General features: G+C 42.5%; 1 protein-coding gene across 1 annotated transcript in view; it reads left to right on the forward strand.

Annotated features, from left to right (window-relative positions):
• Nucleotides 1–15,271, forward strand: part of RPAP1 (RNA polymerase II associated protein 1) — a 66,725-nt gene that overhangs the window by 15,595 nt on the left and 35,859 nt on the right. The window contains 3 exon segments of the mRNA XM_070939958.1: nucleotides 638–797; nucleotides 2,726–2,902; nucleotides 3,423–3,656. Of these exon segments, the coding sequence (XP_070796059.1) occupies nucleotides 638–797; nucleotides 2,726–2,902; nucleotides 3,423–3,656 (571 nt within the window).

Below are 15,271 nucleotides of genomic sequence, written 5' to 3' on the forward strand. Positions count from 1 at the left end.
TCGTAGCCATCTAAGCTTTACTTGAGTTGTAATTAGTGCTTTGGGATACTGAAATGCCAGCCTCTGGATACAAAGGAGGTGATTACTAAAGAAGATGCTACTGCAGAATTCATTGAAAATGTTTATAATTACGGAGTCATCTTTATAAATAAAGATATAGGAAAGCAGAGTTCCTATATATTCCTATTAGGGAGCAAACCCCTAGTAAAACCCTAGTAAAAATCCATAGGACTGCACCATGGATCGGAGACCATATATTAGTATACATTAAAGAAGAGGGCAAATATGGATAATACATATTGATGTGACTGGATGAAGCGGCAGGAAATTTAGTGAGTTGCATATGGTCATACAAATGGGATCTGTAAGAAAAGCCAGCTAATAATGCTTTACATCAAGTTAGTCTATTCTGTCTCCTAGTCATGCCACACTCCGTGGCCATTTTCTCTTGGAATATACATTTTCTGTATGTGTCTTAAGCGTTAATATTAGTTTTGGGGTTTCTGTGGTCTTGTTGCCATCTCTTTCTTATACATTCATTGTACCTATACATATATCTGTACTTATTAATACCCACTGTAGCACAAAAACATGGGAAAATGGTGAAGTTTTGATTTGCTGTGTTGTCTTCCTGCAGGTGAAATCAGTACCTGCAAAGAAAAGCATCTTTGCTCAGAAAATAGCTGCCAAGAGGGCCTCTAAAGGAGATTGGACACCTCATATTGCTGTTCAGCACTCAAATTCAAGACAGGTCACTTCACATACTTTGGAGGTACAGATCCATGAGGAAAATGCAGGTGAATGTTATGATGGGCTCGGAAAGCCTTAGAGCTGCTTATGGAGGTGAACATGTGAGAACAAATAGCTCTTTAAAAGTGGATGGTTGCCTTCAAGATCTCTTTGACACTGTGGGTTTATGCACGCTTACTGAACTCAGTGTGATTTATTTCAGAGTATACTTCTTAAGATTATAAATTAATCCAAACAGCTGTAAATGACTTCCTGCATTCCCGAAAGTGGGGCAGCCTTTGCTGATTGTCATGCTGAGATTTTTGTGACATATCCTTTCCTTTTATAGGAGAATTTCCTCATGCTTTGGGGATCACTGCCATGGTATATAAGGAGTTGTCCTATTTTAATCTAGTTCTGATTGCTACAATCCCTCCTAGCTATGACACCCAAGATTTCCTAACCTTTTCCTTTGTCTGAAAAGGGAATTTAGACATAACCTTTGATAAATTAATACAATTCCATTTCAGATTATAATCCGAATTCCAAATAAAAATTGTATACCTGTACAAGAAAGGAGTAAAGTGTTGTGTTGCATTTAGATACATTAATTTAGCTATGTATTGTTTCCTTAACCACAACACAATTTCAGACTTTCTTCCTCACTAAGACATTGCATTATGCCACCCTGCAATTTTTATAATTTAGATTTGGAAGGCTGCCCAACTCAATCGTTTTACATCTATACGTCATATTGTGTAGAAATTAAAAATTAGGGAAATGTCTAAAACCAAGCAAAATGGAATCAACATAACAGAGGAAACAAAGATTTGAGATTTGTAAATGAGACAGAACACAGCAAGTAAATATACTCTGAGCCATCCCAGAGCTTGGAGAAGAGGGGAAAAAAATCAAGGATCATTTAAAGGATTCCAAGTTGGGTCAGTCTAAAATTCCCTGGAGATGCTATTACAGGGAAGAGGCATTGTGATAGAAAAAGAAGAGATAACAATGAAACTCCAATCTTAGGTTTTGATGATTAAATAGGTTGTTATAGAAATGGCTAGTGCTAACGTTATATGTGAGAAGTTGAGATTATAATCTTATTATGTAATTTACTGCACCAAAAAAAATTGGAAGTCCTGCCTTTTTGTTTCTTTTCCCCTCCCTTACTTTATTCCACTTCCCTTTTCCCCTTATCTTTTATTGTCTTTGTTTTCATTTGTATTTTATATTAAGCAATTTTTAAATAAAATGTAATGGGAAAAAAAACATTTGCAATTCCCTGCTGGCTTCCCCATTGATTTCATTGAAAGCTGTCAGTAAAGGTCACCAATGGTGATCATGTGATTGTAGGACTCTGCAGCACTGTAATTGCACGCTGTTTCCAAGAACCCAAATTCCGATTGTATAACCAGGAGGATGCTGTGATAGCCACAACTATGAGGACTAGTTGTAGGTCCCTCTTATTAAGCACTATCATAACTAAATAATTGCTGAACAAGTAGAAGTTAAGCGAGGACTATCTCTAGTCAAAATTTAATACTACATGTCTTTTTCTTGGGGCAAAGCTTCCTCTTCCAACTACCATGTTTCCACGAAAATAAGACCCATGATTTTTCTGGGTATTCGTAATATAAGCCTTACCCCCCAAATAAGCTCCAGTTAAGATTGTCAGCCAGACGGATGCATTTAGTACCGTATTTCCCTGAAAATAAGACATCACCTGAAAATAAGCTCTAATGTGTTTTTTGGAGCAAAAATTAATATAAGACCCGGTATTACGATTACAGGAATAAATTCAACTATATAGCTAGATTATAAACTTTAAATTATAGAGCAAAAATTGTAATTGGGTACTTTCTTCATTATAGCACCTACAGTATTTATTCTTCTTGGGAAGTAAAGTTTAACAGCAGAATATAACTGTGAAGGATAGTGAGACACATAGTGTACCCTATTTTAGGTAACACCCTAAGTGCCCTTGATTTTTTAGGTGAAGCTGTTGGTAGCATACATAGTCAGTTGCCTCGCATGGTCACTGGTGAAGGTCTTGGAAGTCTGAGTGGTGAGCAGGAAGCTCAGAACATCCACAAAGAAAATTTGGAAAGGTTGCAATCGATGTCCAAAGAACAGATCTTGGAGGAGCAGAAGCGACTGATGGCTCAGTTAGGTAAATTATTTTTGCTGACTTACCTTAGCTCAATACATATTTTGACAAACTGCAAATCAGTCAATGTGCTTTATTCATTTACGTATTTTGATTTCTTTACCTTTCTTCTATAGTTAAGGCATGACACATTCCTTAATATTTGAAAAATACAAATAAGAGAAATTTCCAGTACAGTAGAATAGAGTCCAAAGTACCAAAGCTCTGTTAGTTTACAATTCAAAGCTACATATTGGTTCCCATATTTGAGGCCTTCCTCTTTGAATGTTTAATTTATATAGCAGTCCTCATAACAGAGGCATAAAACAGAAAATTGATCCTGGGTCTCCCAGAATAAGAAAATGCTTCATGGCATAAATTGGGATTTGTCTATTTAATTTGCACTCCCAAAGTGTCATTTACCTGAAGACTAGATAGATAAGCCTTTTCCAGATATTTAGTCATTTGACTGTAAGAAGCGAAATATTATTTTATTAAAGAGGACCATTAACCAAGTATATTTTGTCCTGTTTTCATTTGTCAGATCCCAATTTACTTGTTTTCTTAAAGTCACGCTATGGTACTCGCACAATGAAAGAAGGAGAAAGGAAAAATGAACAAGACAGGCCAACTAGGCTTACAGATCCCCAAACATTGCCTGAATCCCAGCCTGAGGCAGCCGAAACACTGACAGATACTTTCCAACAGAAAGCAAACACAGAAGAGGAACCAGAGATCTTTCTAAGATCCGAAGCCCCTATACGAATGGATGCTGCAGGTAACAGAAGGCATAGCTGTCAGAATCAATGCAGTAACTTACCTTTCTGAGCAAAGATGCCAGGTTTTCAGATGTCACATTCATGTTCAGTTTTGCATGATGTACATTTCACACAGTCTTAGTCAAACTAGAACGATTGCATTTTTTTTTGTTGAGCACCAAAAGTTACTAAAGAATCAAGAAGACACTATTTTACATTGCCTTGATGGGAGGAAAAAATTCTTTTCCTTTTCGGCCTCCTTGGGGTGGAGACAAACTTTTTCCACTCAACTTTTGGTAAAATTCAGATTAGTGCCTTTTGGCTGTTAATATGTAGTAGAAGATGTTTACACGCCGAGAGAATGTATTGGGAGTTTTCTAGGGCTCTGTGAAACTTCAAAGGTTTGGTTCATTTTGATGCTTAAGGGTTTCAGTATATTTAGAAAAGACCCTTCTGTTAGCATTATCAGTGAAGTGCCTGTCTGAACTGAAATGCTCTGCCGCAGTGATTCAAGTGGAAGCACTATTCGTAACCAGACACCCAGCAGATCCACTTATTTGATGGACTATCTCTTCTAGCCAAGATAGATGAGATTTGTAGGATTTAAGAATTTTGTCTTTTGTTTACCCTTTTGGCTTTTTGGATTGCTTTTATGGCTTGGCTTTTTCTATAAGCAGTAGCACCAGGATGTTAGGGTAGCCCCATATATGTGTGTTTGTTTTCTGAATTTATTAATATGGTGTTTTCCTTTCCTTTTGTGTTGGATTATTTTAGATTTGGTTCTGGGGCTTGTTATATTGATTTTTTTTAGTAAACTGGTTGTTAGCTGCCCAGAATTATGTGTGGGCAGCCATATAATTTTTTTTCAATCAATGAACAAATAAAATTGCTCTAGGCAAGAATTGATTAAGCTTAAAGGCACACTTCTTGAGATAATTGTAGATTGGCAGGCTACAGTGACTTCTTGCTTCTCTTTCGTCTAAATTAAATAAAGGAAATTACTGTAAGACAGATGCTTGTCGAGATGTTGCCACAGCTCATTAATATCAAATCTCTAAGCGGGAACCTGTGAGCTTCATTTTTGTATTGCTTTCTTCTTTTAATGTTGTGGATAAAATTGCAAAACTCTGATCAATACTTTTCATCTTCTGTTCATATCTTCAAGTCATTTTCTGTTTCTCATATGTAGGAAGTTTGCTGGTGGATCTAAACCGAGTTACTTACAGCCATCTGATTAAGATGTCTAGAAGTAGCACCCTGTGTGATTTTTGCTTGAAAATAAAAGTGGTGGAAAAAAGTCTGTGAGTGCTTGCTTGCTGCAAATCAACATGACTACCTTCTAGAGCAGGGATGTCAAACTCAAGACCTGTGGGCCAGATCCATCCTGTGGGGTCACCCTGGAAACAGCAAAGGACCAGTCCACGGTGTCTCTGCTAACAAAAACAGGCTCCCAATCTCCGTTGTTGGCTGGGACGGCCTCCTGCAACCCTCTGCCAGCAAAAACGGAGCTCTGTTTTCACTGGCAGAGGGTTGCAGGAGGCCATCCCAGCCAACAACGGAGATTGGGAGCCCTTTTTCACTGGCAGAGCACTCGGGCCACCACAAGCCCCCCTTGACACGAGTGACGTCAAGCAGGTTCTGCCCACCCTGGATACGCCCATCCCGACCCCTCGAGGTCAAGCACAGCCTGATGCAGCCCTCAATGAAATCGAGTTTGACACCCCTGTTCTAGAGAAAATCATATACCCTGCTTATTTATTGTTAGGTCCCTGGCGGGTGATTTACAGCATAAAAGAAGTAAGACAGCCCTTTTCTGACAGGAACCTGCATTTAAATGTCAAAGATGAGATGAGAGGAAAGGGAGAGAGAGAGATCAGGAGGAGCTTAGCGAAGGGAAATGAACACTAGAAAGAGGCTTTGGAGGTTAGGAAATAGCCTGGATGTCAGGTCCTTCAGCACTGCATCCTGATAATGCCTGTTGGTTTCCCCCTGAAACAGGCAGAGAGATTATGACCTAGTCAAAAAAAGCCCCTCTGGTTGTATATAACACTTCCAAGTAACATTATTGCTCTATAGAGCAACCCAGGGTCCATTAACTGAGGTGAGACTAGACTGGGTTCAAACGGGAACAATTTATTAGCTAACAGCAACTAGAACGGCTTGGGGAAAAAAAAGAACAGCAACTAGGAGTTTGACAGCTATTTATACTGTAGCTGTCAAACTATGTGACCAATAGAAGGTCAGGATTCTTCCGCCGGCAAGTCCATGTGTCTTGGCCAATCAGAGCCTCGCGTCATAAGTGCGAGGACTTAACACCCCTTCCCCCTTGCACAGAGCAGGCGTAGTCGGCTAAGTATGCTGGGCGCCTGCGCGTCTGTGAAGACCTTCGCAGTTCGGAGGCGGCCGCTGGAGGAGTAGGTGCGCTTGTCGTGCTGGCGGAACTCCCAGCAACTTTTCTGGAACTCCGGGGTCGGTCTTGTCATCAGGAAACAGGCCCGGTTCACCAAGTAAGTTGGGCTCCGACTTACTTGGCGTGTTTGAGGTAGGGACTTCTGGTGTGTAGGTAGGGACTGGAACTGTTGTATTGTCGTCCTGGCTGGCTGTGTTTCCAGACCGGGGTATTATTCAGGGTCTGACCTGGTTGAGATGGTAGTGCCACAGCCTGCCATCGGGCAGTCTGACTTGGTAGGAGTAGGGCCCAGTGTTTTGTTCAACAGTTCCGGGGAACCACTTAGGTTCACCCCCGAAGTTTTGGGCATAAACGAGGTCGCCCACATTAAAGCTGCTGTGGTGGCCTGTGGAGTCTGGGGGTTTTTCGGGGGAGTAGGATGGGTGCAAATGGTTGAGGTTGGTGCGTAGCCGCCAGTCCATTAAAAGTTCTGCGGGGCTCCTGTTGGTAGAAGGGCAGGGTGGTACATGCTGTGCCAACAGGTAGCAAGCCACTTTCTCCAGCCAGTCCCCACAGTCAAATCGCGATAGGGTCTCTTTAGCTGACCTCACGGCCCGTTCTGCCAGTCCGTTGCTGGCAGGGCAAAATGGTGCCACCCTGGCATGGCGGATTCCGTGGCCGGCCAGGTAGACTTGGAAGGCAGCGGAAGTGTAGTTGTCAGAGACCACTACATCGGGTAGACTGTGGGTGGCAAATAGTCTCTGGAGTGTCCTGATTAGGGCAGCAGATGTGGTGGATGCCATGGCGACTATCTCTACCCACTTTGAGTAGGCATCTACCACCACCAAGAAGGTCTGCCCATGGAAGTGTCCGGCAAAATCCACGTGGGTTCTTGACCAGGGGGACTTGGGCATTTCCCACTCCTTGACAGGGGCTGCTGGGGCCACTGGGCGAGATTGTTGGCAAGGCTGGCACCCTGCAACCCACTGGGCGGCCGCTTGGTCAAAACATGGCCACCAGACATAGCTTCGCCTTAATGTTTTCATTCGGACGATGCCTGGGTGTCCCTCATCGGGGGTCTCTAATACCGGCTGCTGGAGATTGGGTGGCATCACTACTCTGTTTTCCCCATAGCAGACACCCTCGCTGCACAGACAGCTCGTGCTGTCTGACTTGGTACGCTTTGAATTCAGAACCTACTTGCCCCGGTGGCCAGCCCCTTCGCACCCAGTCTAAAACTCTGCGAATGGTGGGGTCCTTGGCAGAGTGGGCAGACACATCAGTGGCAGTGATAGGCAGGTGTAGGGTTTCTATAAGGAGAACATGGGACACCGGAGAGGGGTCAAAAACGGAGATGGGCAGAGGGCAGCGGCTGAGGGCGTCAGCGTGGGCCAGATGTTTGCCAGGGCGGTAGATTAGGGTGTAAGAGTAGGCGGTGAGGAATTCGACCCAGCGTGACATGCGGGGGGAGAGAACCTGGGGCATTTGAATGTTGCCAACCAGGAGACCTAAAAGGGGTTTGTGGTTGTGACCAAGCGAGGGGAAGGCCATATAAGTAATCATGGAAGCGCTTTATGGCCGCCACAGCAGCCAGCGCTTCCTTGTCGATCTGGCCGTAGTTGCGTTCTGTGGATGAAAGAGTTCGTGAATAAAACGCAATGGGGGCTTCGGTGCCATCTGGGAGGGCGTGGCTTAAGACAGCCCCTATTCCAAAGGGAGAGGCGTCAGCGACTAAGACTAAGGGAAGGCTGTCAGTGTATTGAACCAACACAGCCTCAGATGTCAATAGGGATTGGACGGCAGCAAAAGAGGCGGCTTCCCGGGAGCCCCAATACTAGGGAGTTTTTTTGTCTAATAAAGGGGTGTGCAGGGGTTCTGCCACCAAAGCCTTGTGGGGCAAAAAAACGCTGTAAAAATTTAAAAGGCCCAGGAAGGCTTGCAGGTCTGTCTTATTGGTTGGGGTAGGAGCTCTCTTGATGGCTGCGACCTTTGACGGTGTGGGGTGGATGCCTGTGGCATCGATCAAGTAACCCAAGAATTCTACCCTAGGCACCCCTATTCTGCACTTTGCTTTTTTGAGTTTGAGTCCAGCCGATTGGAATCGATGCAGGACTGCTCTTAATTTGTTTTTTAGATCATATTGGCTAGAAGCTGATATGAGGACGTCGTCAAAATATGGAACGACTCCCTGCAGTCCTTGCAGAAGTCATTCCATAAGCCCTTGGAAGATGCTCAGGGCAACATGTATGCCAAACTGGAGGTGGCGACATTTAAACGCTCCCTGGTGGGTCACGATGGTCTGAGCTGTCGCGGTGGCATCATCTACCAGGAGTTGCTGGTATGCTTGCGCCATGACCAGTTTGGCAAAAATGGAGCACTTGCCGAGGGAGTGCAACAGATGTTGCACCACGGGCACTGGGTACGGGTTGGCCTGGAGTGCCCTATTTACGGTACATTTATAATCCGCACAGATGCGGATTGATCCATCTGGCTTGATGGGTATGACTATGGGGGTCTCCCAGAGGGCGTGGTCAATAGCCTCTAGCACGCCCTGCGCTATGAGCTTGTCTAGCTCTTTTTCAACTAGAGGCCTGAGTGCAAAAGGCACCCTTCTCGGCTTCAACCTAATGGGGGCTATTTGAGGATCTAAAATGAGGGAAATGGGTGATCTCTTATATTTACCCAATTCATCGTTGAATACATCAGCAAATTCGGCCGTGATGTCTTCGAAATTGTCGTGATTGGTTGAGTGGATGCCAGTTATGCCAAGGCCCAGGGCGCCAAACCAGTCAAGTCCCAGCAGGCTGGGCAGAGGGTCTTTCACGATTATCAGTAGTAGATTGCCTGTGAAGTTTTGGTGCGACCCAGGATAGGGATGTCATTTCCCTGGTAGTCTCTAAGATGCACCTGGCATGTCTGGAGCGCTCTTTTTGTCATTGTAGGTGCCATCTTCTTCAGAGTGTCCTAGGAGATCAGGGATTTTGATGATCCTGTATCGACCTCCATTCTGCAGGGGGCCCCTTCAATAGTCACCGTCATGTAGATCTTATTGCTGGAGCCGATTCTTGCTTGGTGGGTAGACACCGCAGGGAGGTTGTTACCTCTCGAAATTGTGAAACAATCACCGCTTGGCTTCACAGTCTTTTGGAATGGTCTTCGTGAGGGGTTTGATTGAGTGGGTTGCAGATTTGCCTGATAGATGCGTGCCAAGTGCCCCTTCTTTCCTCATCTGTGGCAGATGGGGTTTTTAAAACGACAAGCCGCTCTAAGGTGCATCTCGCTGCAACCCTGACAGGGTGACCCAACAAACTCTTTGTCTGAGGCATTTCTTTTGCCCTTGATAGTTTTGAGGTGGCTAACGTCGTCCTCTTCTTCCTCAGTTACCTCAGGGTCCAGTTCTTCGGAGTGGACCATGTTGGGCTTACTGACAGGAGTAGCGGCTTGCAACTTTTGTATTTCTGTGGTGAACTTGCTTGATAATTCGCAAGCTTGAGCTTCTTCGATAGCTGTTGCGAGGGTAATGTCTTTCTTTTTGAGCAAATGGCGTTGCACCCACAAGTCTCTCTCGCTGCCGAGGAACTGTTCCAGCAGGGAGTCTTCCAGTTCAGTAAACTCACAATTCAAGGTGGTAGTCTTGAGGGAGGCAACGTAATGATTGATGGACTCCCCCTCAGCTTGCAGTATTTTCCGGAACGCGAACCTGCGAGCTATGCGTGAAGGAGTTGGCACATAATGGCACTTGAGCTTTTCCCTCAGGACCTCCCATGGCACTGACTGGACCGGAACCGGGGCTAGCAGGGCTAGCGCAATAGCGAACATCTTGGGACCGCAAGCATTCAGGAAATGTGCTCTTTTGCGGCTGCTGGTCAGCCCCGTGAAATTGTTTGCCTCCAGAAAACACTCGAACCGAGCCTCATACGAATTCCAGCTTTCTGTTGCGGGGTTGAAGGGGGCGAAGGTTGGAGGTGCCATCCTTATAAGGATGGGCATCTGTTTTTTGAAATGATGTCTCGTCGCTTCAGTGACTCAGCCTGCGCCTTGGCTTAGGAGTGACTTCAGTTGTTTGATCCACCTGTCTCCTCACGCCCGGGATCCCATCCTCGTTGCCAGTGCTCTATAGAGCGACTCAGGGTCCATTAACTGAGGCGAGACTAGGCTGGTTTCAAACAGGAACGATTTATTAGCTAACAGCAACTCGAACGGCTTGGGAAACAAACAGAACAGCAACTAGGAGTTTGACAGCTATTTATACTGTAGCTGTCAAATTATGTGACCAATAGGAGGTCAGGATTCTCCCGCCGGCAAGTCCATGCGTCATGGCCAATCAGCCTCGTGTCGTAAGTGCGAGGATTTAACAATTATGTTTTTCTTACTTTCTGATATTGTGAATCAAGTGCGGCTAATTCAAGGAGCCATACGTTGCTCAGGCCTACTCTCAAGCTTTAGCTGACGTTTCCTTTGGGGTTTTTGCTTCTTTTTCCATTGTTGCTTGGCTCCCTACAGCCTTCCCTTCTCTTCCCTGATCCTTCTTGTGCTACATTTTTTAAGTCTTTGCAGCCACTTGGAGCCTGCTTAATAAGACTTTGGGATTGGAGTGGTGTGGTTTGGTGAGATAAGGTATTGCGTTTGCTGTTTTCTTGTTGAGAGATCAGCTTTAACGTTGAAGAGGCAAGAGTGGGAGAGCACAACGATTTAGTACTTCCGAAAGAACCTGTCTTCTCCCCCTTCTTTTTATCTCCTTTGTAGTTTCTTCAACACATCCTCCACACTTTCTGTTTAATATTCAGCATTTTGAGGCTAAATAATAAGGTGCTGACTTTAAGAGAACTGTTGCTGCTCTTTCTGCAGGGGGAGGAAACTAGCCTTCAGGCCAAACTATTTGCAAAATTATGGACAAAGAATTGATGAGAGAAAAGCAGTCCAATGATCGGAAAAACACATTGGTCTTCTCAGGAAATACAAAGTGCTTTGACACAAGAGGGCAATTTCTTTGCAGAGAAATAAGCATATCTTTGGAAAGAACTGAGGAATTCAAAATGTCAGTGAAACTTTTCAAGCTTCCTGAAGTTTTGCTTATAGAACATTGTGCCCAGCAGGGGAAATAATATTAATTTTGCATTAGCACTTAGCACTGGAAAGCTACCACTCCTTATGCCGAGCAGTAAATTCACAATGAATAAACTAATAGTAGTTGTAACTCCAAAAAGAAAGAGGAAGTCTGCCTTTGCCACAAGGAGAGATTAATTCAAACTGAGAGACCAATTTTTAACAAGATGGAAGGATTTGTCTTTCTATTTTCAAGATCCTATATCCATTTTCTCAAGTGGAATCAGGCTATTAATGATGCTTATTGCCATGCCAGTTTATATCTCCATCAGGCTAGTATTGTCTCTCAAAACTGTAGCAGTTAAGAGGCCTGAATTTCAGTAATAGGGCATGAGCATGCTGAAGGACCCAAGTCCAATTTTGATCTCTTGCAGACGAAAAGTTTGTAAGTAATGAAAAATGCTTCTTCCTGGAATCTTCAACAGTAAAAGCCAAAGAAGAGTGATCTTATTGCTGAATCACATATTTATGTTGGCTATTTATTTAATGACTCATACAAATGCAAATGAGGCATTTAGATAGAACTTTGAAATTTATTTATTTATTTAACAAACTTATATGGGCACCTATCTCACACAGTGATCGTAGGTGGCTCACCAATAAAGACAACAATATAAAAACAAATATCTTTCCCAGTGGGTGCCAGACCGCTCATATTGTGAACCCCCTGAGTCAGTCCCTTCCTTGCCCAATACATGGAAAGCAAAACCAGTTCTTCACAGCTTTCCAGAAAGCTAAAAAGGTAGAGGCCCCTGAATCTTAACATACACTATTGGAAGCATTTTTTCTTCCATAGTTCCTTGAAAATAATTTTAATTAGATAAAATTAAATTTTTCATTTTTGCCCAAACATGCCATAATAATGATTTATTATAAACAAGCCACCTTTAATCCATGTAATATAAACATGGTTTCACCAAACCATGCCTAAGATTAATCACAGTTCAGGTTTTCTGCCGTGTATTAAGCTTCAGATAAAAAAAAAACTGAAGCAGATAGTAATATTTTCCTCAGGATCGTGCTGTAATAGGGAATTGCATAAGTCGGGTTACATTAATTTCTACCACTGCAAACCCTGATTACATGTAATGCCTCAACAGAACTGCTATGATGCAATTTTAAAATTCACTAGATCCTCAGCTGCAAGTCAGTCAGTGCCACAAATTCAAACATGGATGTTTGATGGCCTCGTGGAAGCTGTGGGCAGGAGGGCCTGCACAGACTTTCTCTGCCATTTTTCAGATGGGAAGCTTGGCTGGCTACCAGTCATGGCCTTGGCATCTTATGTCGAATATTGTGGCTCATTTGCCATGATGTTGCAGCTGACCTAAGAAGCAGTGCTACAGGTATTGCAGGACCATGTGCATTTGCCAATGTGCTCTCTCTTCTACAGGACCTTCATTGGCTGCCAGCTAGCTTCTGGCTGCAATTCAAGGGACTGTTGTTTACATATCTGAAATCTTGCATGGCTCAGGATCTGGATATCTTTGAGGCCACCTGCTGTGGGAAGAATCTGGATGTCAAAGAAGATTTGTTAGAGGAAATACGTTCCTCTGAAAGGATGCGGTTATTAGGGATCCATTGTACATGCCTTCTCATTGATGCTTTCCCCCTGTCTGGAATACCTCTACTCGGATATTAGGACAGCCTCTTCCATTCTCAACTTCCATAAGGTGTTCAAGGCTTTTGGGAATAGCCTTTGGGAAGAGAGAGATTTATCTCAGGGTTTTGAAACTGTTGATTGGTTGGGGCAGATGTTTATGATTTGTTTAGGTTTAGGAAATTCAGCAACTGCCTTGGATAAAATACTGTACATGCCTCCAGTCTATAAATGGTGGCATTTGCCTCCATTATGACAGACTTATTTGATTATAATATTTGCAGCCTGCTCCTCCTTCAGAACATACTACCATGGCTTTTCAACTGCATAGCTGCCTGTGGAGCAAAATAATTTGAAAGAGAATTATATGCCCAAGTTTGTTATGATTGAACAAAGGTTCTGTGTAGTTTTCTTGCATCCATGAAGAGGGCTCTAACTACTGGATCTCATTTGCAAGCAGAGATAACTGTGCATTTGGTGATTGTACTAATAGGAGCATGCAACTTTGCAAAATGTCAAAGGGTATTCTTTGTTTTGAATGGGAGCCTGTTGTCTTAAATGTAAAACAAGCCATTTTGAAAACATGTCAAGTTTGAAACAATGGTTCTGGGTTTGAATGACTCCAAGCATTCCTTTTGCACTCAAAACGGGATGTTTCATGCTTCAAGTGGTCCCAAACTAACATTTTGTATGTGCAATTCTTGTTTAATGATTCTAAGGAACATTGAACTGCATTACCTGGTGTGCTTTGTAGCACTGGGACGGGCAGTGTTTGCTGATGAATCTTAAATGTAGAAGGGCAGATCTTCAGTGGGTGGGGTGGACCATATCTATGAAACTCCATGTAAGGTAGACCAAACTGCAGGTAATGGCACCATAGGCTGACTACATTTCAGTATGAAAAACTAAATAGAAGCTTGAAAAGATCCTGTGCCTATTCAGCTTCTGAGCTGCCAGGTTGCATTGCTGTAGGAGGATTTATCAGGAATTCAATAGTCTGCTGATAACAGTAGAATAAGTAACAGTATTTTTTTTCCTGTTGACAAAGTTTTAGTGTTTGTGTTTGAGGCACATATTACTAATCCGATTCAGAGCGTGGTTTAATTAGCTTTCCTCATTTAGTGATTAATTGAAAGAAAACACACACACACACAGAGCGAATTACAAATACCAGAACAGTACAAGTTTCTGTTTATTTGTTCCTTCTTCCTGTTTCACACCCACCATCTTGATGCATTTAAAAAATAAGATTTTGCAATGAACTGAATGTGAGTTAAATTGAAATTTGCAGAGATTTTTTTTTATCTGAATGAGTGTTTTAATTTTCTTATTTTATATGTGTGTGTGTGTATGTTAGCATTTTAGATATTTGGCTTTTCCCCCACTACAAAAACAGTCCCAATCCATAGATAGCATGCCAGCAAAGAATTTAAAATGGCCAAAGTGTAGAAGCACAGTGTAATGGTAGTATGTGGGAATGACATGGGGAGACAGGAGGGAGAGCTGTAGAGGGACAACTGGCATGTAAAAGATATCTCAGTCCATAGAAGGAGGGAGAGCATAGGAAGCATGTTCAGAAGGGATCCTTCTGGTTTTCTGGAGAGTAAAATGAAAGGAGGGGAGAAATGTTAGAGATAAGACTGTATTAAGATCAGATAGTATTTGTTTATCTAATTAATTATTTCGGTATACTGCATATAGACACCTATCTGGCAATCGTAACAATTGTAATATTATTGTCCCTCAGATTGCAGAAGGTAAATTGAATTTGAGGTAAAAGTGGAGGGGTGGTTTCTTTAAAGTTACATAATGAATTCAAGGCAGATGGAATCTCCAGGGTCTTTATTACGGCACTTAGAATCTGCACATGAAGTTAGTGATTTTAGGGATGGAGGGAAGTTTATTTTGCTTTTTTAGCTTTTTAAAATTCTGCTTTTTCAGTATTAATACTTGAGAACTTGTGTTCTGGACAACATTCCACAGGTAATGTTATGGATTTATCTCAAATTCTCAGTGGATTGCTGCTTTATTGTTTCTATTTATTGTATAGCTTATAATAACTAAATATTTGAAAAGCTTGATGTCCATTCCTTTCCAAGACTTGCTCACTACTTTTGCAGCCTTGAATTTTTCTATTCTGATTGAGTTGTTACCTGTTTCTGTTTAGTTCCTTGGATGCCTTGCTCTTTCTGTTTTATTTTTTGTAATGTCTAGAATTCAAAGGAATGTTTCAAAAATTCAATTAAATGTTTGAGAAGCTCCTCTAAGATTAAAAAAAATATTATTGCAACCTAGATTGTCATTTTTATATAATTTTTTTAATATGTGTATAGAATGCAATTTTGGTTATTAACCTTATTTTCCGCTCTTGATTTCTGTTCTTACACAAAGTAAGGATTAAAGCTGGTTGAGTGAGAATCTCTGATTCTTATGACAGAGAAACTTCGGAAAACAGTATAGGGCCTTTGACTTGAAAACACAGCAGGGAGATGCAGAAGTTTTAAATATTAGGGCAGGATTCTTGTGTACCATTAGATGGA

This window comes from Pituophis catenifer, unplaced genomic scaffold (genome assembly GCF_029215685.1).
Source record: "Pituophis catenifer annectens isolate HBS135680 unplaced genomic scaffold, rPitCat1.0.hap2 SCAF_1, whole genome shotgun sequence".
Taxonomy (NCBI): Eukaryota; Metazoa; Chordata; class Lepidosauria; order Squamata; family Colubridae; genus Pituophis; species Pituophis catenifer.